This window comes from Galeopterus variegatus, unplaced genomic scaffold (assembly GCF_000696425.1).
Source record: "Galeopterus variegatus unplaced genomic scaffold, G_variegatus-3.0.2 Scaffold85, whole genome shotgun sequence".
Taxonomy (NCBI): Eukaryota; Metazoa; Chordata; class Mammalia; order Dermoptera; family Cynocephalidae; genus Galeopterus; species Galeopterus variegatus.
The window spans coordinates 217513-241626 of NW_007726196.1; the positions used below are offsets into that span (position 1 = coordinate 217513).

General features: G+C 33.4%; 1 protein-coding gene across 1 annotated transcript in view; it reads left to right on the forward strand.

Annotated features, from left to right (window-relative positions):
- HBS1L (HBS1-like translational GTPase) overlaps window positions 1-24114 on the forward strand; it is a 79279-nt gene that overhangs the window by 53187 nt on the left and 1978 nt on the right. Inside the window, exons 6-17 of the mRNA XM_008580299.1 lie at window positions 505-761; window positions 1212-1377; window positions 4066-4183; window positions 6856-7002; window positions 8725-8799; window positions 9348-9465; window positions 9850-9918; window positions 12545-12649; window positions 15827-15917; window positions 16303-16411; window positions 21142-21242; window positions 23672-23816. Coding sequence (XP_008578521.1) covers window positions 505-761; window positions 1212-1377; window positions 4066-4183; window positions 6856-7002; window positions 8725-8799; window positions 9348-9465; window positions 9850-9918; window positions 12545-12649; window positions 15827-15917; window positions 16303-16411; window positions 21142-21242; window positions 23672-23816 — 1501 coding nt within the window. The remainder of the gene's footprint in view (window positions 1-504; window positions 762-1211; window positions 1378-4065; window positions 4184-6855; window positions 7003-8724; window positions 8800-9347; window positions 9466-9849; window positions 9919-12544; window positions 12650-15826; window positions 15918-16302; window positions 16412-21141; window positions 21243-23671; window positions 23817-24114) is intronic.

The following is a 24114-nucleotide window of genomic DNA, read 5'->3' on the forward strand; positions in this document are numbered from 1 at the left end:
TTAACGCTCGTTTTGTCAAAAATATTAAAAACTATAAACATTTAAAGATGTCTCCCTTAAGGTTAGTCTTTGGACAAAAAAGATTTTAAGTCTTTCCTGTTGCAAGGACAAGTTAGGGGTGAAACTAGTTTTTAATACTAATTTATCTCCAGGCACACATTTGGTGCCATTTTTACAAAATATGTCCTTTATGCCATTTATTTTGGTAGGATTGATTATATGACTGAGGCTATGGGCTTAGACTTTAAATTTCAGTTATTTTACAGGATATTTTCTTCTTATCTTAATTTTTGGTGTTTTTCTCCTGGGATCTTCCAAGTCTGTATTTGTGTGGTTTGGGTCTAGTGACTTATTTCCATCTTAACAGATTTTAGCCACTTAGCAGAGATCATTTTTGGTCTGGAGTGTAAAGGATTACGAAGAGAGAACTCTTGTATCCTTTAACATTATAGAGCATCAGTCCAGTTGGTTTAAAACACTTTTTTTCTTATCTGCTTTCCGCAGAGTAACTTTTGAAAATGGTCATAGTTTCCACGTACCTCAAAAAGAACCTCTAAGTGAAGATACCAGCATTATTCCTGATGTTCTTGAGACTGTTTCTAGATCAGCTGTTCCATCCCACATTAGTCAAGCATCAGAAGAGCAGAGTTCAACACCAACACCAGTGAAAAAGTCTGGCAAGCTGAGGCAGCAAATAGACGTGAAAGCGGAACTGGAGAAGCGGCAAGGAGGGAAGCAGCTCCTCAACTTAGTGGTCATTGGTAATTCCCTTTCTTCCTCTGGATTGTCGGTCAACCGTACTTTAGCTGACAGCTTTCTAGTGGCAGCATGGAAACTCTGAGTTTCTGTATGGGTATAATGGCCATAAAGCAAGGAGACATTTCATCGTAATGCTTTCTAGTCACCCTGGGTGAAATAATGCCAAGTTTCCACGGTCATTAGACTTGGTTGTGCCATTTTCATTTCATGAGCATTTTGAAAATGGCATGTCTTGTTGATAGTTTTAATTTCCCAAAATCGGGGAAATTTCCCCCTTTGTAAAGAGACATACTCTTTCTCCACTTAGATTTTTTAACTGATGTTTGATAAAAATTGGTGTTTATTACTCTAAACACTGACATGAACTATTGAATTACACATTCATGCAATGCTTCAATGTGAACAACATCTGGAAATGTACCTAGTATTAATCCTGAATCAATTTTCCTTAGGTCATGTTGATGCTGGGAAAAGTACTCTGATGGGCCATATGCTTTATCTTCTGGGTAATGTAAACAAAAGAACTATGCATAAGTATGAACAAGAGTCTAAAAAGGCTGGCAAGGCTTCGTTTGCATATGCCTGGGTCCTGGATGAGACGGGCGAAGAAAGGGAAAGGTAGTCACTATATTTCAAAATTTTCAGTTTGAAACGATATAGTCTTTAAAAATAAGTATGTAATATGTGTTGAATATATGAAACATACCATAAAATACTTCAGAGACTTATTTTTAGAAAGCTATTCATTATCAAGGAAATATTTTTATTGTATTTTTCATTGCAACCTATATACTTTTAAAATCCTCCTAGTTCTCTGAGAATAGATTAAAAGAATGTTTATCAAAAACAAAATAAAAACCACACAGAAAGAAGCAATAAAAACCCCAAGCTAAGTATGGGAGAAGTTTCAGTTTTCACTTGCCTAAGTATATGTAAAATTGTCTTGATTTTGAATTAAAATTATGAGTAAGACTCTTAATTTTATATCAGGTTATAAAAAAATGGTAACTCTGTAGTAAACTCTCTTCTGTCTAGACTCAAAATGACCAGTAAATCCAAATTACCAGACTTAATTCATTTTTATACTTTATACTCATATAGTATATTTTTACGAGACAGAGTCAACAAACAAATAATTAAACCTATATTCTACCATATGGATGGTATGTCAGTTACTCCTTCTGTCTCTGTTTACTATGTTCAGTGCTAATCTGGGGGTGGATTCTAGCAGGAGAATGCAGATACTCATATACCTCTGACCAAAGAATATTATTTCTTTCGAAGTCTTTTTAGAGTGGCAATATATATCATGTTACGGCTGTTAGGGATGGGAGAGCCAAAGGACACCCTAATAATTAAGTGAAATGGCAGATATAGCAATTGTGTCAAAATAATAACTCTAAAGACCTGAGAAGTCCTGTGTATGTTTATTTTCTTGCAGTCTTGGATAGTTTACATTACAATGTATAAAGTGATTCTCAGTGAAGCAGGTCACAATATTCCTTAGCTCTTCTGATAAATAGGAATTTATATTATAGTGTTTTTTTTTTTTCCCTTGTAGATATTGTTTTAATTCTGTATAGTATCATAAATCTGTTCTCCATTCTAGTAAGAAAAATGAGCTGGACAGTTCTCTATTTTTGGAGAACAGTGAATTGTGTATGATATCAATATTAGAAGCCTAAATAATTTCTGCCTACTAGCTTAATAAGCAGATTGCTTAAGTATATGGCTTTTTAGTTTCCTTTGTATCATCTAGTAAGTAGGTAAAGAGATTGAGAATGGTAATTTGAGTTAGAATGAATTGTTTGAATTTACTTAGTATGTGAGTTGGGCTGGCAAGTGAGCTAATAATCTATTCGATTCCTATAATGATCCCTCATTTTAGTTTTTTTGATAATATATCTGCTGAGTGGCTATAAAAATTTTGCTGCTGCTAGTTCTCTATTGCTCCGCTTGATATGATTTTTAGAATATTCCTTCATTCTGTAGGTAACAGAAGCTTCCAGGTACATAATGGGAGTTTTAATTTACCACTATATGTTTGTTAATAGCATTTTAAAAATATAATATGTTGCTTGCCCCAACATGTTAAATATTTGTAAGTCCTTTGTTCTTCTCAGATGTTGAAGAACAGAAGTTAATAAACTCAGTGACATTTTCATACCCTTAGGGTTACAAATCTAGACCAGATCTGCATTAAAAGAGTATATGTGAGTTAAAGCAGTCTAGGAAGAGCTTAGAATAAATCTTTGGTCATTACTATTCTGAAGGCCCCCGTGGACCCTAGACTATTTGGGGATTATTAGAGAATTAAGCATCAACTTGGCAAACTCAAATGACCCATGGTTTTAGATTAAACACGAATGGCTTGACTGAGACCTACAGTTACTTTACCACTAGGGTGAACCAACCTGTAGTTTATTATAATTATTGGGACTCTTGGTAGTAAAAGGGAGTGCATGCTATTATTCATTATTTTCTATGATCCTGGGGCAAACCTAGTTTATTGGCCGCATGTTTTCTCCTAAATTTTTGAGGTCTAGAATGACTAGTGCCCTTGTAGACCTTCCCTGGGCTTTCTTATGATATGAATCTACATTTCTGTGGCTGAACAGAGGCACTATGTTGGTCTCCAGAAGGATGAAATGAGGTACGAAGCAAACTATTGTTCATTTCTCTCAATTTTTAAAAAAATTGGGCATCTCCTTTGTTAGCTCCTTTTTTCTAAATTTGTAACCTACCGACCGACTTTGCAAATGAAAAATTTATGTTTATTTCTAGAATTAGTGAAGCATAAACATAGAACATGAAAAAAACTACCTCTACATTCCAGTAATTTTTCATTTGATCTTATGTGCAATATTTATCTTTCCCCCATCTAGAGATGTCCCCATATATTTTTCTTTATTCACATTTTACACTATTTCTTATTTAAAAAAGTAAGGTAGTGGGAAATAACTATCATTTTGATTAGGTTCTTGCTGCGTCCTCAACCTTGTTTTAAAGCCACAAGGTTGTAATACTATTACAGCAAAAATTTCAGCCCCGATTGAGAGCTTAATTATTCAAAATAATGGTCTATATAATAAAATTCCCATTATCACTTAAGAATTTAGATTGTCATTTAGCTTATTATTAAATAACTTAATTCATAGCACATTCTAACCATTTATGTAGTACATTCTAACCATTTTATGTTTATATATAGTACATTATTTATTTATATAGTACACTCTAACCATTATTTATATAGTACCTGATTATTTATATAGTACATTCCAACCATTTTATGTTTTTTTTAAGGGGAGTGACAATGGATGTTGGTATGACAAAGTTTGAAACCACAACCAAAGTTATTACGTTAATGGATGCTCCAGGCCATAAGGATTTCATACCAAATATGATAACAGGAGCAGCCCAGGTACCAGATATTTCCTTAACTATAGGACACTGATTGTACGTAAAATTTCCTGATGCTGGTTTACAGTTCTAGGATTTTAACTTTTAAAATATTTAAAATTAAAATTTTAACTTTTAAAAGTTTAAAAAAGTTTTTAAAAAATAGAGGAATATTATATTTTTAAGATGTCTTTATCTGTACTTTATGAAACTTTTTCTAATTTATTACAAAGAAGCGTATGTATAAAAGCTATGAATTTCTTTATAGTAAAAATAATGGTAAAGTACTTGAAAAAAGGCATAGCTTTATATTTTATTTATTGATAAGTTGGAGTGAATATTTCAAGATCTGTTTTCTTACTCTATTTTTATTCAAGTCTTGTATCTTTTTAAAGAGCTAATTTATACAGAAGTAATGAAGCTTGGGGGTTCTCCCCCCCAAGTGTTTTATTTACTTTCTTTATGGGATTAACAAGTACTTGCAATTTATAAACTTACGTGATTCTTAATAAGAATACTGAAAAAAATCAAAGATATATAACTTTAATTAAAACAATGAAAATAACACTACATACATGGGACATTGATTTCTTTCGTAATGGATGATTATTGGAAAACATGAAGAGTTAAAAAATTTGGCTCTGTTATGTGGCAAAAGTGATTTCAATTAATTGGCCTTTTTCAAGGTTTCACTCATTAAAAAGGTATGAGCATTTGTCTACCTAAAAAGGATATTGTATGAATAAATGAGAATATATTTGAAGATAAATGAGAACTTAATTCTGTTTTAGAAAGTTGATGTATAATTTTACAATATTAATTTAAGACTCATGGACTGAATGTGATAAAAGATTGAAATATAATAATTATCACTGTTGATCAAGTACCTAATATGGGCCAGAAATTATACTTGGTGTTTTGTATGCATTTAGTTTAAATACAGTCCTTATATATATAATATTATGTATATATATACCATAATATATAATCCTTATAATGAGGCATATATTATCCCCATTTCAAATTAAAGTATACTTCTTATTGCATTTACCGAAGGATACAATATAGTTTTAATTTCTTTTTATCTCCCTATATGTATGTATCTATGCGTGTATGTGAGAGTACTTTAAAAAGTTCATGGAAATATTCTTATTATCTTTTAATTCTTTTTTTCTATAAAACTTTTTGAAGTGCCTTCATCTATGTGTGTGGGTATTTTTTTTCATTCAGTGAAAACTTATTGATGCCTGCTATGTGCTAAGCACTGTGGTAGGCAGAGTGGGGAATTTAGTGACTACAGAGCACATTTTGACAGTTTAGTGCAAGAGACAAACACCAGAATAGGCAGTTATAGTAAAACTATGTTTTTGAATTCTAGAACCTTTGACTCCAGAGTTATCATAGAGATAATTTATTCCAAACTCCTTGTGCAGTTAAGGTAGGAAAGGTTTTAGAGATTATCTAATTGAAATCCACTATATAACAAACAAAGAAAGAAACTCGAAGACATTACGTAAGTTAATACTATGTGCAAAATACTGTGGTAGAGTTTGGGGACACAAAGAAGCATACAGGACGTGCTGCCTCTCCTCAAGGAAATTACAGTGTAGGAAGATAAGACATGTAAAGATGAAAACTCTAACAAATGCAGTACAGGAAGAATGTACACAGTATACATTACGAGGAGAGATCGCTTTATACTGCTTGACTGTGAAAGGCCTCCTTGAAAATGTGTAGGCATTTGAGTTCCCAAGGACAAGAGCTGTTACATAGAAAGAATATTGATAGAGAAATTGCCTAGTAATTTTTGGAAGATGGTAATAGGAATGAAGGTTAGATAGAACACTTGCAGCCTTAGACATCTTAATATCAATTTAATGAATTTCAAATTTTAATCTAAGAAGGCGAGTATAATTTTTCAGTTATCAGCGAAAGCTGATGAGAAAGAGATCTACAATTATTGAGCCTAGGATTTGCAAGCTCAGGGCTGGATGCTTTATATAAACTATATTTACCATCCCAGTATTTCTGTGAAGTTGGTAAATTGATAACCCAGAGAGATTAGACAATTTGCCTGGTGTGTGAGACATGATAGCGACTGCAAGCATGAGTGAAAAAGCCAATTTTCAAATTGATTGCCCCAGTTTGTACTAAGAATCCTCGATCAAAAGAACTGGATCTCATTGAAGAAATTAGAGTTCAGCATTATAAGTCATGAAGGATTGAAAATGAATACTGCACTTAAGACTAGAAGTAAAGCAGGACTATTTGGGTAAGAGTGAAAGGAAAAAGAAATAGCGATGACAGTGTGAATTGGCCCCACCAGACAAAGCATATGGATGATACTTCTAATTTAAATGATAAAGTTCTGTTAAGAGTGAAGTATGTGATAAATTCTTGACTTACAAGATGCCCATTTTATTTCCCATTATGGTAAGGATCATATGTGATAATATGTGTGAAATTCTTTAATAACTGAACAGTGCAAACATAGAGTTTCTTGAGGAAGCAATAAAGAGAAAAGCTACGTGCATTCTGTTCTGACCAGAGGCTGGAGCACATAATCATGTGCATGGAATATGTAACAGGACCCTGGAGAGAAAGTGATTATCAGTACAATTAATTGAATAAGCTGCCATTTGAATTAAAATGTTGTGACATTATTTCTAGTATTGATTATTTTTTCTTCCTTAGGCGGATGTAGCTGTTTTAGTTGTAGATGCCAGCAGGGGAGAGTTTGAAGCTGGATTTGAGACTGGAGGACAAACCCGAGAGCATGGCCTCTTGGTCCGTTCTCTTGGGGTGACACAGCTTGCAGTTGCAGTCAATAAAATGGATCAGGTATTTAAGGGCTTCGTAAGAATTATTTTTAGATGCTAATTAAGATAGCATTCTGCCCAATATAGATGACTTCAGATGTTACTAGTATACATTTTATTAGTCAAGTTGCTGCATTTTAAAAAATAAATTCATTATCCTGACTTGTTAAGTCAACAAGACATTTTTAAACAAGTAGATGTCTTTTTATTTTCAAAATGAATTTTTAAAACTTAAAAATTATTTTAATTATAAAATAATGCATGTTTGTTGTAGAATGAAAATATAAAAACCAGAAATAACCTATATTTCCAACTCTCTCCCTCTAAAAGTACTTACATTTCATTTTATACATGGATCCAACTAATTTTTATGGATAAAAATCTTTTCTTTACAACATTGGGTTATAATCTGTTTTGTTCTCTGCTTTTAAAAAAAAAACTGACAGTATTCTTGTGCATGTTTCCAAGCAATTAGTAATTCTTGGATAAAATTAGTCTATTTTAAAGACATTATTTATTCAAACAGTCCCTTACTTTTGAACATTTCCAGTTGTGTGTGTGTGTGTGTGTGTGTGTGTGTGCGTGCGCGTGTGCATGTTTAGAAATGGTTTATCTATGGCTATTTCTGAGCCTAAGGGCATATACCTTTTAAGACTTGCTGAACATGATCAAAATGCCTTTGAGGATAGTTCTAGTTAGTTATTCTTGGTACATATGGTATATTTACTTTCCCAAACTCATCAACACTGCTGTTATTAAAAAAAATATTTTCCAATTTGATGTATAAAACATTGTATTTCCTTTTTTAAAATTCACTGTTCTATGAATGTTAATAATATTTACATGTATTTTGTACATTAAACATTTGTTTTTTTCTTTTGGGAATTATTTATATAATTTGTTCATTTTTTTTTCTTATCAATTTGTAAGCCTACTATTCTTATTAAAGGTATTACCCCTTTATCTTCTCTTTTAGATATTTTTCCCAATTTGTTATTTTAATTTTGTTTATGATAAGTTTTGGACATATACTCAAATTTATAAATATTTCCTTTTGGCATTTTTTAAAAAATATTTAGGGATTTTCATACCTTGTGGTCAGATAAATATTTACCTACATTTTCTGTGTTCTTTATGGTATCACTATTACATATACTTTTAATTTTTCCCTGGCATTGTAGTATGAAAAATTTCAAATATAAAGAAAAATTAAAGGAATTTTACAGTAAACACCCATATTATGCCCATTACTTAAGATTCTGCTACCTGCTTGATCACATTTCTTTTTGTCTGTCTACTGCTGTGTCCATCCATTAATCCATCTTATTTGGCATGCATTTCCACGTAAGTTGCACATATTGTCACACTTACCTGTAGGTACTACAGCATGCATATTGTTATATTACATATACTTTTTTAGTCTGCTTGGTTTCAGAGGGATGTCAGTAGTTTAACAGTTGGTCAAAGCACAATTTAATTAATTATTAATTTTTTCTTTACAAATTTGAAATCACTTTTAGCATATATAAAAAATTCTAAATGTATTGGAGACTGGGTTAGGAAAAATTATTTCTAGGTTATATTAATAGATCTAATATTGAGTTTTAGTTTTAATAGATTTCATATTTAACAGATTTTAAAATTTATATTTTATATAGTCTTGATTATTTACATTTTATTGTGGAAATTTAAATTTTATATGTCATGTACTGATAGTTTTAAAAATAAATTGGATCTTTATCAGGTTAATTGGCAACAAGAAAGGTTTCAAGAGATTACTGGGAAACTTGGGCACTTTCTTAAGCAAGCAGGTTTTAAGGTAAGGTAATTTTAAATTCATTTGGTATTACTTTCCTAAAGTCATCTTACTGATATGGGAGAATAAAAACTAATATTCTGATATTCCTGTTAAATATTTTTAATTTTTGATGTTTTTTGCATTTATTTTCTCATGGTATCATGTAGATAATATACTCTCTGGATTACTTCATCTTAGAAAATTGTGCGTACGTTTAATATTTGGCTTGGATTTTATATAAATAAAAGACTTTTTTCCCACCTATTTAATCAGATAGTATAGGTTTAGGGAGGCAACAGAGGAATGTGGAAACTGATAGACAAGAATTTCTCTAGCAAAAATCTGTAATATGCTTGTGTCATCAGGTAAAAATGCTTGAGTGCAATTTGCAATTTGTTTACAAAATCAAAAACGTTGAAAATGGGGATGTAGTTCTGAGATTTCCATTACTTTTTTAAAAAGTACATTGTTGTTGCTTTTGCAGACTTGATGTAGTTACGGTAATGGTGAGCCTTTTAATTTTTTTTTAAACAACGTATTAAGTTTCATACATTCAATCTTCTTAATAGGAGAGTGATGTAGCTTTTATCCCTACAAGTGGTCTCAGTGGTGAAAATCTAATCACAAGATCTCAGTCAAGTGAACTCACAAAATGGTATAAAGGATTATGTTTATTAGAACAAATTGGTAAGTATACTGTCATTCTAATTTTAATGAATTATAGAGTTCTTTAAGGGAGATGGTAATGTGTTTGAAAAAGTATAGGGTTTGTAGTCGAAGAGCTAGCTTACCTGTTTTGAAGTCGTGCAATATTTAAACTAATACTCAATTTTCCTCGATTAATGGGGCTAAGTGCCTGCTCTACCTATCTCATAGACTTGTTGAAATTAAATAAGATAACGTGTGAGAATACATTCTATCAACTGCAAGGTATTATATGAATGGCAGTCAATTTACTATTACCATTTATAAAAAGTAATTATTTTCTAGAAGTAGGACTATAATGGGTTCATTGGAATAAGTCAGAAATTATGTTTTAAATCAAAGCTTGCTCTTTGCCATTTTTTCCAGATTCCTTCAAGCCTCCTCAACGATCTATTGACAAGCCTTTTAGATTATGTGTGTCTGATGTTTTCAAAGGTAAGTGCTACCTCTACAGTGCTTTTTCATTATGGCCCCTTCCTTTTCATTCTCTCCTGACTTTCTTTCTTGGACTTAGTTATTATATTGTCTCCAGATTCTCCCTTCTCCATGCCAATGTAAGGATCAAATTAATCTTAAAATGCGCAGTTCTAGTCACTTAGCTCCCCTGCCAAAGAAGCACCTTCAGTTTACTCACCGTTCCTCATCTCGTACTCATCTTGCAGGCATAAGAAAACCTTACCTTTTATTTTTCTAACCTCATAGTTTTCTCTCCCATTAGATCCCTTTAGTTTGCATATCCTCCAACCTAAGCGAATTATTTACTGTTTCTTAACCACATAGGGTATTAACTATGATATAAGAGAAACTATAAGATATAAGGAAATTCTATATGGTAATCTAGGGCTGAGGATGGACAAACTTAGAAGAGGTTTAGACTTCGTTGGATAAGGTGCCGTATTAAATACCTGAGAATATATCTAACTTCATGTGTACAAGACCCTATACAGGAAACTAAAAAATGGAAATAGAATAAAAGATCTCAATAAATAAAAGGATGTAACATTTATATATCGGAATAATCAGTGCTGTAAAGATGTCAGTTGTCCTCCCAAATCTCCATTATCACAGACCAGTGAAGAGTTAATTTGGAACTGAGTGGCAATAAATTGATAACTGGCATGCTCAGCCACTCACATACCCCAAAGTGTCCCTCTGTATTCTCTGTACCCCTTATTATTGCATTTTTCATGGAGTATTATAATTGTTTTTGTGCTGTCTGTTCACCTAGATTGTGAACTCAAGGGCAAGTAATGCCTCTTCTATATCTGCAGGATCTAGCCCCAGTGCCTGGTACATAATACATGTTTAATAAGTGAATAAGAAATGAATGAATGTAGGTGCTTTGAAAAAAATCATGCAATGAAATTGAAATTTATCATTATCATTATTAGCTTCCAGTGTTCTAGTAGTAGAAGAAATATGGTAATGGCTTCCAAAATGCCCATTACCTAATAAAAATACTAGGGTTGGTTGCTTTCTTTTAATTTAACAGTGTTTACTAACTCTATGTTCTCATCTCCTGTTCTGTCTTCAGGCTGCTTCTTGGCTTCTGCTTATACTGCTCCCCTCAATGTGTTCTTACTGAGGTCACCAAATGACCTGTTGATTACCAAAGTCAATACACACTTTCAATTCTGTCTTGTATCTTACTTAAATTTGGCATTACTTCTGATTCTGGTAGCCACATCCACCTTGAAACTTTTCTCCTTTGGTTTCTGTGACCCACTTTTTTCTGTTAACCTATTTTCTCTGACCTCTCCAGATCTTCTCTGTGGGCTCCTCATTCTCTGTGTCTTAAGTGGTATTCTTTTGCCTCAGTCTTCTTCTTACTCTACGTGCTCCTTTTGAACCGACATCCTTGAGTTTCTCTGCCTCCTGCATCTTTATGCTTGCCATATTTGTATCTCCAACCCAAACCTGTTCTCCCATCTCCAGACACAGAGTGCCTGCTACTGGGCATTTCCCCTGGGACTGTGCTCTTTGGGGGTATCATTCTTGTGGAATTTGGTGTGATTGGTGCTCCCTGGAATGCAACTTTACGCTTGTATTCTCATAGACACTTTAAATTCATCACGGCTAAGATGGATCTTGTTCCTTAATTTTTTGTCTCACAGTTAATGCATCATTATCTCAGATTTCTCCCTTGTTGTCATTATCCTTCACGTACCTTATCACTCCAAACTTGTCTTCCTTTTTCCCAAATTCTTGAATTTATTCCCTTTTTGTAGTCAGTGTGCATTTCTGTCAGCCTCCATTTGAACACAGAAATACCATGTCACTTCTCTGGTTTACAATTCTTCACTAGCTTTCCATTACTTAACTGCAGGATGAAATTCAAACCCTAAGTGTGATTTATGAGGCTCCTTTATTACTTCTCCCTTGCCTGCTTCTGTTGCCTCATGTCTTGCCTTTCCTTTACTATTCCATATTGTACCCCACCCCCCTGCACCCATAAATGACACATGGCTCTTAGCACATCCAGCACATCACGTTTGGTTATGCCTTTGCACAAGCAGTTTCCTGGGGCAACAAGTCTTCTTTCTTCCCCTACCCACATACACAAGCTGCCTGGTAAACTTCTATTTCTTCTCCTTCAAAGTATCTAGATTAAGTGTGTGTTCTCTCTGTCATGGATTCTTTGGTGTACCTGTTTCTGTTTCCATTGTATTCTTGTGTTTTAAATAGCATTTGTGTTAGGACAATATAATTGTTTTTGTCTTTTTCTTCACTAGTGTAAACTTTTATGGATAATGACGTGTATTTTCATCTCTCTGTCCCCAGAGTTTAGTATGGTGCCTGGTATTTAGTAATCATTCAATAAATATTTGAGAAAGGAATGAACCTCTGCTTTTTTTTTTATCTGTGAGGAAAAATAGTAGAGTGTGGTATAATATATTTAGTAGAGTTGTTAAAGATTCTGAAGTGATCATTACTTTATGTCCATTGAACTACTAGTTTAATATAACTATTTGGGATCTAAATATAGGTAACAGTATTAATCATCAGATAATATTGCTATATATAAATAATTGCTATATATAAATTTTGGCATGTTTTGCAGATCAAGGATCTGGATTTTGTGTAACTGGTAAAATTGAAGCTGGTTATATCCAGACTGGTGACCGTCTACTAGCAATGCCTCCTAATGAAACTTGTACTGCAAAAGGTATTCATCTGCAAGATGTTTTTGCTAAATAAGCCTTCAGTTGAGATAGCAGATTTTTAAAAGTAGTTTAGTTATAACTCCAAAGTAAGTAACCTCTTACTGAAATTGTAACTTACTGTCAAAATGATACTAACTGTTGAAGATTAAAATGTGAAAACATTAAACGATTTTTTTCTGTTGTGACTGTGTTTGTATATATGTACATAAAACATTCTAACTGTGGTAGTATTTTTTGACACTGATTCGGGAAGCTTGGTTAGGATTAACCAGATGTGCTACCAGACAGATACATTTAAAATTGTATTCTGTAGCAGAAATTAAATCTAAACCTAACCTGATACTAAATGGTCAGTGGCAAAGCAGAATGCTACAGTCTGTTGTCTTGAAATATGTATTTCAGAATAACTGTAAGTTAACAGCTTTGATCATGTTTCTAGCAAAAATGTATATGTATTTTATGGGAAGACCTAAGTAGAAAGTAAGATGCAAATGCAGAAAGACCTAATGTTGAAAAGAGAAACTGAGCTGGTTGAAATTGCCAGTCACTGCTTCTGCACATGGATCTAAGTGTATGGCTACTATGTGTAATATCATGATGGCTGATAACTATTTCTGTCTTCTAATCATTTACACTTACATGCATACATGCTATTTTTTCCAAATTCTGACTAAAAGTTTATAACTCTATACTTACCTTAAGGTAAGGCTTCCACCTAAGCCTCTGATTTCAATGTAAAATTGAAGGTCTGTTTTATACTATAAAGTAGTAGTAGTATTTGTAACAAATTTAAGCTGAAGTATATAACCTATTGGGAATGTTAAAATTTTTTGAATTTTAGTATTTTTCCCCGTTGCTCTTAATTTATAGTTTATATACAGAGTTGTAGCTGACTGGTTTATAAGTTTGAATGTTCATTTTGTTTGAATTAATTTGCTCATTTTAAAAACATGTCTTGAAGAATATAAGAAACTAATGAATATCTGTAAAAAGTAACGTACACTTTAAAAATAGTGCTGTTTTCCATAGATCTAGTGTTTGCAAGCACAGCTCACCGTTTTTGCTTTTATAAAGTGGTCAAGAGATACAATACTTTTGAAATACTAATTTTTTTATATATTTAAGTTTTTCGGAGAAAAAGAATTTTTTTATAATCAGTCATGAATTCAAACCATGATCCTAAAATTATCACAGACCTTAAAATTGGCTCCGTTGTGATGTCTAAAATCCTTATTTATAACCTCTGAAAGTCCCACATTCTTTACCTCTCTCTTCTATATCCCTTCCCCACAGAGAAACTACAAACATTATCTTTCATCAGTGGATCTTAAAAGAGAAGTCTTATCAGAAGAAGTACCAGGGAGAACCTCCCTACTTCTTGAGTGCCACTCTTCCAACAACTGAGATGTTCTCAGTCCTTGATTTCTAACACTATTGCTTTTACTTAATTTACTTAATTGTTGAATGCACTGTTCTGTGTGAACACTTTAGGTGCTACTGTGGCTCTCTAACCAGTAGTGTCCCAAAAGGCTGAATCTGCTTCCAACAAATACAAATTCCAGATTACTTCATAACATATCAAGCCCATGGACTATTAAAAAAGATCATCTTTTTGTAAATGTTTGTCCAGTGAGAAAAGTTCTTAGGAAGGTAAATATCATATGTGGGACAATGTCACATGACTGGGGGAAAGAAGAACCAGATAATATAGTTACCTTTGTGAAACTTTATATTGTTAATTTTACTTGTAGTATGAAAGCTCTTCAGAATCTTAGGCCAAAGGCAATATGTGTTGTATGTAAGAAGCTAGCTCCTGTTTTCAATTTCATATTTCATACCAAAAATCATATATGGTCGTTTTAAATTTACATTTAAAAATTAATTAGCTGATATTTAACAAACATTCCTTAATACCATAATTGTTAACATTTAAAAACAAAAATTTTTTTAAAAGATGACCGGTAAGGGGATCTTAACCCTTGACTTGGTGTTGTCAGCACCACACTCTCCTAAGTAAGCGAACCAGCCATCCCTATATTAGGGATCTGAACCTGCCGCCTTGGTGTTATCAGCAACACACTCTCCCAAGTGAGCCACAGGCCGGCCCTTGCTAACATTTTTTGAGCCAAGAATCTCTTTGATACTTGAAAGTTTTGCCCTCTCTTCTCATATTCACACAGATGTACACATACATGAAAGTTTGCATAAAACTGTAGGTTGTCTGAGAGCTCTTGACGTGCTCCTTGAACTCCCCCAAATTCAGAAACTGTCCCCTAAGAGTATGCTACATGGGAAAAAATGAGTATTTTTAGAAAAGTATAGATAAATTATAATTTAACTAAAAATGTTAGTCAAGTACTATTACACAGTTGTTAGCCTACACATTCTCTTCATTAAAATTTAATTTAAAAATGATCCCAGGTATTGCTATATACCTGGAGACATATATACCTGTTTACCGAGAGATAGTTCTGGAGGTAATCCTGGAAAGGAGTTCCCAAGGGCAATACTCAGCTACCTTTTTCAAAGGCTTTTAAAAGATATCCCATAATTTCTTATCACTATTTCCTTGATTCCTTCTTTTCATATAACCAGTTATCAGTATGCAGAGCTCTCTCTGGGAAGAAATTCTCTTTGAGCCAGGAATGTTTAAGGAACCCTCTGAGAGGATCATTAGACATTCTTACTGAGTACTGTTGCCATATGGATTACTTGAAGAGCATAGGCTATTTTTCAGGTGGTTGTCTAACTGAAAGTAAAGCTCAAGAGAATAAAATACTACTAGGCATCTTCCCCAGTCAACATCTTTCATGTCATTAGGAATACCTGGAACTGTTCTATTATACCTTGCAGCCATTAAAATAACAGATATTTGAGTGAAGCATGTGTAATGAATATACCAGGTGTGTAAATGAGTTTTAAAATCTTGATTAAATAAGCAGAAGTCAGCCTTTTATGGGCAAATGCAAGTCGGTTTATGTTTAGGGTGGTATTCTAGAAGAGTCAAGTCTAGAGGAAGTGTTTTCCTCAACGCTCACAGTTACACTTCTCGCTCTCAATCCATTCATATTGAAAATGATGAGTAGTGACTGATGAAGCACAAATCAGCCATACTCTCTTGGTTATTATGGTTTGATATCGAGGTGTCATTGTATGCTTTGGTTCTTACTCATTTCCAGGAATCACTCTGCATGATGAACCTGTTGATTGGGCTGCAGCAGGTGATCATGTTAGTCTTACTTTGGTTGGGATGGATATCATCAAAATCAAGTAAGTGAGAAAATGAGTTTAAGCAGCCATTGTCTTGGGTATAGGACCTCAGAACACATAAATTTTGCAATCCACTAGCTCAATTTTTAATCTCATTTGGCCAAAAATAGACATTTGTGGAAGTATAAGCAAAACCTACTTAAAATCAGAATTAATGCCTATCAGCACAAGTACACTTGGAATGTTCTTTGAATGAAAGCAGTAATGTATGAAAATGATGTAAAGTTAATAAGTTTAAAGCCATGGTTTAACCCAGAAGAGAATACTTAGAAAAAATCCTTAATTTACCTAAATATTTTATTTTTTTTGTAAATGGTTTGAGAGGTATTCCTATTTGATGTAAATTTATTTGTCCCCCACCTACCTACCCTCTTTTTTATTACAGTGTTGGCTGCATATTTTGTGGTCCCAAAGAACCCATTAAAGCTTGCACTCGATTCAGAGCTCGAATCCTCATCTTTAATATTGAAATTCCTATCACTAAAGGATTTCCTGTAAGTGTCAAAGTGTTTTATTTTTATTCTTGTTTTTATAAATTCGAAGTAACTTTATCCTAAAAAGTAATAACTTTCATTACAAGTGGTGATGCTATATTTATTTTCAGTTAACATCTTATTACTCCAATACAGAAAAATGTAAATTAGAATTTGGAAATCATTTTTATTTTGATCCTTGATTGTGAGGATGTTTTCAGAGACATTGAGAAGATATTTCATAATCAATTGGATACACATTGTTGTTAACGATAAAATTTATCCAGGGAAAATGGTAGATATGTTTTCACTGTGTTTTAAAGATTACCTTACTAATCTTTTTAGATTGGGTCTTTATGTTTTTTGTTTTGTTTAATATGCTTATCTGTAGTTTTTCTGATTATAGAAGTAATAGATTATTTTAGAAAATCTTGGAAAACACAAAAAAATACAGAAAAGAATGCTCTATAATTGCATAATCCATAGAGATCTACTCTTTACATGTCAGTGTATTTTTATGTGTATATATTATCCTGGGGATCCTCAACATGTGGTAAACTTTAATTGTGCTGAAGCAACACAGTCAGACCCTGCATGCTGTGAAGTTGGTTTGCAGGTCATCGTTGACCAGCGTCCTTTGAACATACACATTTTATGGAAAGAGGGGGATTTTATGCCATAATCTAGGAAAGATACTATTTGTGAATAGCCTGAATTCCTTATTTTATGTGTAATTTTTTCCATATATTAAGGACCATACTCTTTATAGTTTGGTACCTTGCTTTTGTCACTTAACAGAGAAGCATTTTTCTGTGTGATGGTAAACAATGTTTCTCAGTGGGACTAAATGCTTTGCCTTTGAAAATATAAATGAATCATTTTCACCTTCTGATGCATCTTTGATATAAAAGTATGACAGTTATAGTAATTGACCTTTAAATTATTTTACATTAGTGATAGTGTTTTAGAGGTTGGGAATAAATTTATTTAGCTCATTTAAATTCATTTTATAATTATATACCATATTCGAGATAAGTACTTTGCTTATAATTCTTTGTAATTATTTCCATATAAATTTGATTCAATAAAACTTGTATTTGTAAGATACTGTTTAAGTACTTTACTTGTATAATTATTTTCTGTTTCTTCCATACACTAAAAAAGGAATAAAAGCATCTCTCCAAAATTATAGTTGAAAATATTTAAATATTCAGAATTCATGTTTTGATCGGCAAGTTAACTACAAGTTAACTGCTTATGAGTGAATGGAACTCATTCATAGAAAGCAGTTATGTCCTATGGGGAGAAGGCGGAGAGGTTGGTTACTGCATGTTTTTACTCATGCAATAGTATTTGCCAATGGAGAGGTAGAGAGGTCAAGAGGTGAATAGTTACTTTGAATAGTAATACTGTCTTCCTGTCTACTGTAGTTTCTTAAAAATAAGCAAGAATAGAAAGTTTTTCAGCGTCACTATATGTGATTCTACCCGCGTATATTGATTCACAAATACCAGGATGAAATTTGTTCAGAAAAAAGTGGTCATATTTTGTCAATCAGCCCGCTCCCAAAGGGGAAAAAACTTCAAAAAAATTTCGTTAACCAAGAAAAGGCTTCCTAAGCAATTAAAATTTCACTGTTTAGGGACTAACTCCTTAATGCTACATAAATAAATTTAGATTTCCCTTAGTTTATATGGTAAACCTTATTTTTTAAGAAGAAACAATACAAGGATGGATTAGACTTTAACTGAATTTACATTTGATTTTTTTTTATTTTGATAAAGTATACATGACATGAACTTTACCATTTTGACCATTTTTAAGTGTTCAATTCAGTGAATTAAGTACATCCACAATGTTGTGCAACCATTACCACTTTCCATCTCCAGAACTTTTTCATCATCCCAAGCTGAAAATGTGTACCCATTTAAACATTAACTCCTTCCCCTATGCCCAGGTAACCATTAGTCTACTTAATTTCTTTCTGAATTTGCCTGTTCTGGGCCCCTCATGTAAGTGGGATCATACAAATTTGTTCTTTTGTGTTTGGCTTATTTCACTTATTATGTTTTTATGGTTTATCTATGTTGTAGCATGTATCAGAATTTCTTCCCCTTTTAAGTCTTTATAACATTCCATTGTATGAATATACCACATTTTGTTTATCCGTTCATTCCTTTGATGGACATTTGAATTATTTCCATCTTTTGGCTATTGTCAATAATGCTGCTGTGAACATGTATATGTAAATATCTGTTCAAATCCTTGCTTTCAGTTCTTTTGGCATTACCTAGGAGTGGAATTGCTGGATCTTATGGTAATTCTATGTTTAACTTTTTGAGAAACTGCTAAATCATTTTCCACAGCAACTGTACCAGATTCCTGCTAACAGTGCACAAGAAAGTTTTTTTTTTTTTATAATGGGTATAAAGTGGTATCTCATGGTGGTTTTGATTTGCATTTCTCTAATGATTAGTGATGTTGAGCATTTTTTCATGTACTTATTGGCTGTTTGTATATTTTCTTTGGAGAAATGTCTATTCAAGTCCTTTGCCCATTTTTGAATTAGGTTATTTTTTTGCTGTTGAGTTGTAGGAATTCTTTGTATATTTTAAGTATTAATCCCTTGTCAGATACATGATTAGTAAATATTTTCTCCTATTTTGTGGGTTGTATTTTCATTCTCTTGATAGTGTTCTTTGATGCACAAAAGTGTTTATTTTTTCTTTCGTTGCCTATGTTTTTGGTGTCATAACCAAGAAATCATCGCCAAATCCAATGTCATGAATTTTTTTTTTTTTCTCTAAGAGTTTTATAGTTTTAGCTCTTATGTTTAGGTCTTTGATCCATTTTGCGTTAGTTTTTGTATATGGTATAAAACAAAGCTTCACCTTTATTCTTTTGCATGTGGATATCCAGTTTTCCCAGCACCATTTGTTGAAAAGACTGTCCTTTCCCTAATGAATGGTCTTGACACCCTTGTTGAAAATCAGATGACCATATATTTGTTGATATTTTAAAAATATGGGTTACCTAAAAGTTTAAAGAAAATAACTTTCATGGTTCCCCTTGCATTTCTGTTTTCTAAATTTAAACTGTTTTGACCAGAAAAATTTAGCAGTGTCAGTGTTTCTGCAATCAAACAGCATAAAATGGTATTTACAAACCAACTAAGCTTTCATAGCTTTTCTACTTCCTGGGAAGGTACAGTCTTTCCACTGTACCTAAACTATGGACATATTGCATATTTATTTATTTATTTATTTGCTGTGAAGGTATTTTTATTTATTTGTTTTTAGTACTACCATTCACAACTACATGGATGAACTTAGAAAAAATTATATTAAGTGAAACAAATCAGGCACAGAAAGAGAAATACCGCATGTTCTTACTTATTTGTGGGAGCTAAAAATAAATAAGTAAATAAATATATGAACAAATAAACGGTATGGGGGGGAGAAGACACAAGAATCACAACAATTCCTTGAACTTGTTAAGACAAGTGAACAGATATGAGGTAGTGGTGGGGGGGAGATGAGGGGGGGGAAGAGAAATGGGTAAAGGGGCATATTGCATATTTAATGCTTATTAATTGAATGAGGATAGTCAGTGTAAGTATGTTCTGGTTTGGATTAGGATTTGTCCAAGCCTTAGCTTCCTCTTTTACAAAATGGAAGGTTCTATTCATGTAATTTCTACAGCCCCTCAGTAAGGTAAAGAGGGAGGAGCTTGGGATTTGTAGCTCCAACTGATAACGTATCATTATGGCCACGTTAAGTTACTTAATCTTTTTGATATTAATTTTCCTTAAATATAAGACGTGGATAATAATAGTTAATATATAAGCTAATATATAAAGACATCAATTAAGTGAATATTTACTAAGCACCAGGCACTACTTTAAAATAATATTATCTGATTTTCCTCATTTTAGTGATAAGGAACCTGAGACTGGGAATTTTGGGTGTAGAGGATTGATAAAGAACTTGTCCCAAATCATACAGCTTGAAAGTGATTTGAACCCAGGTCTGTCTGACTTTAAAGCCTGTATAAATTAGATTAAATAGTGCATATATGTCATGTCATACAATGCTTGGCACTCACTGTAAAATATGTTATTTTTCTTTTCTCTGTACCTCTATATTTGTAACGTATTACTCGTTATTCAGCAATGAATACAGTAATTACTGCTGCATGTGACATCCCCCTTCTTTCGTTTTTATGATGAAGCTATTCATACTTGTTGAATATCTACTTTGCCAGGGACTGTGTTGATCCTAGTGAATTCTCTTCACAACCCTGTAAAAAGCCTACCTATTTTATAGCTAAGGAAACTGAGGTACAGACATATTAAAGTGAAAGAGTTGGGATTCAATCCAATTCTTTCCTGCTACTCCTAATAACAACAACAACAGCAATTGTTCTGAATGATAAATTCTTTTACTTAATCTTTACAACAACCCTGAGATGTTATCCTTCACCTTTACAGAGGAAAAAACTGATAGGAGGGTTGTGCGGTTTACTGAAGTTTACACGGTAAGAGGTGGGGTAGGAATTTGGACTGCCTCTCATGACCTTTTTCCCTTATGTAAGTTAAGTGATTAGAGTGGTGGGACTTCGAGGAAGCAACTGAAGATCCTGAAAAACTCCAAGCAGTAGAACTGAATTGAATATAATTAAATGTAAGTGCCAAAGAAAAGGCCAGAGATGCTATGGTAAACAGTTTTTAATATTACAATTTTTTATTTTAGGTACTGTTACACTACCAAACTGTCAGTGAACCTGCCGTTATTAAACGATTGATCAGCATCTTAAACAAAAGCACCGGTGAGGTCACACAAAAAAAGCCCAAGTGAGTGTTTTAATGCAGAAATCATAAACACAAACAAGTTAAGCAAATTCCTTACAGATTAACTCATTTGTGTAGTATTTCTCTTGGTGGTAAGTGAAATCTATTTTTACTTGTTCCAGAAATCATTTTTCTCAGGGACTAGATTAAAGCAAACATAAAAACAAACTCCTGTTTAGGTATGAGTCCTAGATATAATTTCTGTTATCTATGATGGTGGGGGATGTGAATTGTAAATAAAAAAATGTAAATATAAATTTATCTATGTGTATGTATACTGATGATGTAAAAACAAGGACATTTCAAAAACCAGTCCTACATTTTTAAAGATGAATTTGAATTATGTGTAGCCACTGTTTCCAAATTTTAGCTGCTTAACTTTCTTATCAGCTCCTTAATGAGGTCATTCCCTATGCCAGGAAGAGAATGATCTGCACACTCTGTAGCACCTAGTTTTTCCCCGCCCGCGAAGTATTTGGTAATCACCTCTATGTTGTATCCCCTGATTACCATTAATGTCCAGGCCTGTGTATGGATAGTTTCCCTTTGGCTGAGACAAGCTCAGGATTTTTCAAAGGAAGTACTTCCTGAGAAACTAAGTACTGTAAATAAAAATGAAATACAAAAGACTAGAGATGAATGTTACAAAATACTGATTTCTTACCCAAATTCAACTAAAGGCTAAAGGGCTTGGCTGGTTCAGCTTTGGGGTTTTCCTGTTCAACCATATGGGGAATCCCACCCAAAACCCCCCTTTTTCAATACTTGGGTGTTCTTCATCTTCTGCACCTGCATAAGAGGCAGTGGGTTAATGGGTTGGCTGTAAGTGGAAGAGAACATCTCCACACTGCTCTAAAGTCATGCCCTATTCTCTGTTAGTTAGGAGAAAGGGCTGCTTTACCTCTCAAAGGTAGTTCTTTATTTTTAACCTGAGTCTTTGGCTTCTAGCATGAGTGTTTGCCATAATGTTCTGACTAACATTTCATGAGGACCACTATTTTCTAGACTCTGTCATGAATGCTTACATATGATTTATATTCTCAGCAATCATATAAAGTAGCTAGCAAAGTGACATCTCAAGAGGCAGAGGCAGGATGCTAAACCAGTCAGTTGGTTTACATAAATTATATTCTTTTGTGCAGGAGCCTGGTTGGTGGACGCAGACAATTGATTTGGAGAGTTTTTAATCTGAAATTGGCTCATTACATCTAATCCTGAGTTTTCTCCTCCCTGTTCCTGCTACAGAATCCTAGCTCAGCGATGCTAGGGTTTAGTAGTATTCTCATGTTAGTTTTAGGTGTCCCCTTATGTATCGCTTTGACCTTTTCTCTCATTTAGCACCAACATCGTTTGGCCTTTTTCCTTCACTCCAGTTCAGGCATATCATAGACTCTTGATTGCCTCATGTGGAATGGAATTGAACTTTCTAGAAACTAAATTAAGCATTAGTCATGAATATATTATATACTCTCTTTCCTACAGAATTGGACTTTGGGCTGAAATCATCCAGAACCAATGTTATGAAATGTTGGTGTATTTTTAAAGAAACTTGTTTGGCTTAGTCTATCTGTCTTCCCTGAACTAATGTATTAGAAAGAGAGTTTACAGTTTCTGTCTCTATCCTTCTAGAGTATATGAAAACTAAATTAAAGAATGTTTCCAAAATGTGCCTTTCTAGGTTCTCCTTTCAGTAAAACTGAGTGGGGCCCATGCACAGGGATTTTTGTTTTTTTGTTTATTGAATTGTATGAAACCATTTATAATCTGGCCAATGCCCTATCTCCCCTTCATTTATAAGTTTCATATTGTAGAAAAGCTCCTTATGTTATTTTGTCCTGGACTCCTGCTAAGGAACCATTATTCCTATGTGGAGGGAGAGAGAGAGAGATTGATTGATTGGTTGATTTAGAGTAGTCTTGGCACCAGGAGATTGTCCTCTTTAAAGATAACTTCCTAACCCACTTTCCACAAATTAGAATTTTACTGGGAAAGACATAGGGCATTGTATACCTCTTTTAAAATGCAAATACCTCCTATAGTATTAAGCCTTAGTATCACTTTCTTTATAAGATAATTGAACTTCTCAATTTCTTGAGGGAATAAAAGGGAAAGCATTGATCAGGAAGGGCCTTGAGCATTTTAGGCTATAGTTAGTACTTCAAGGGATAGAGTTGTATTTGGAAGATTGGTAAAAATACATGTATGAACTACCTAAGGTTTCTTAAACCTGGAATTACTCCTCTCATTTATTTCAGCTAACCTAGAAAAATTCAAAAGCATGTATTTTTATTAAAAAAATCTTTTTCTTTTTGGTTTTTGAAGAACTAAGTTGATTTGTTGATTGAATGTGAAATAATTATTTTTCAGGTAGTTTTCACATTATTCACCTCTATCGTATATCCGTTTGTTCCCTTTTCTTTTTTCCCTAATAGGTTGTTGACTAAAGGTCAGAATGCATTGGTAGAGCTACAGACACAAAGACCAATAGCTCTTGAGCTATACAAAGACTTTAAGGAGCTGGGGAGGTTCATGTTGCGTTACAGTGGTTCTACAATAGCTGCTGGTGTCGTCACTGAGGTATTTTAAAGTGACAGATTATATATCCGTGATTATGATGTCTTTTCTTTTTTATCTTTTACGGATGAGTACTGAGATGTTATTGCTTAAGGGAAACACAGTTATGATATTAGAACAAGAAATTAAAATTTATATAAAAAATTTAAAAGAATGGGGCCGGCCCGGTGGCGCACTGGATAAGTGCGCCGCTTGGGAAGCACGGCGGCGCTCCCGCCCGAGGGTTCGGATCCCACATACAGACCGGTTCCCGCTCACTGGCTGAGCGAGGCGCGGGAGCAGCACCGAGGGTTGCAATCCC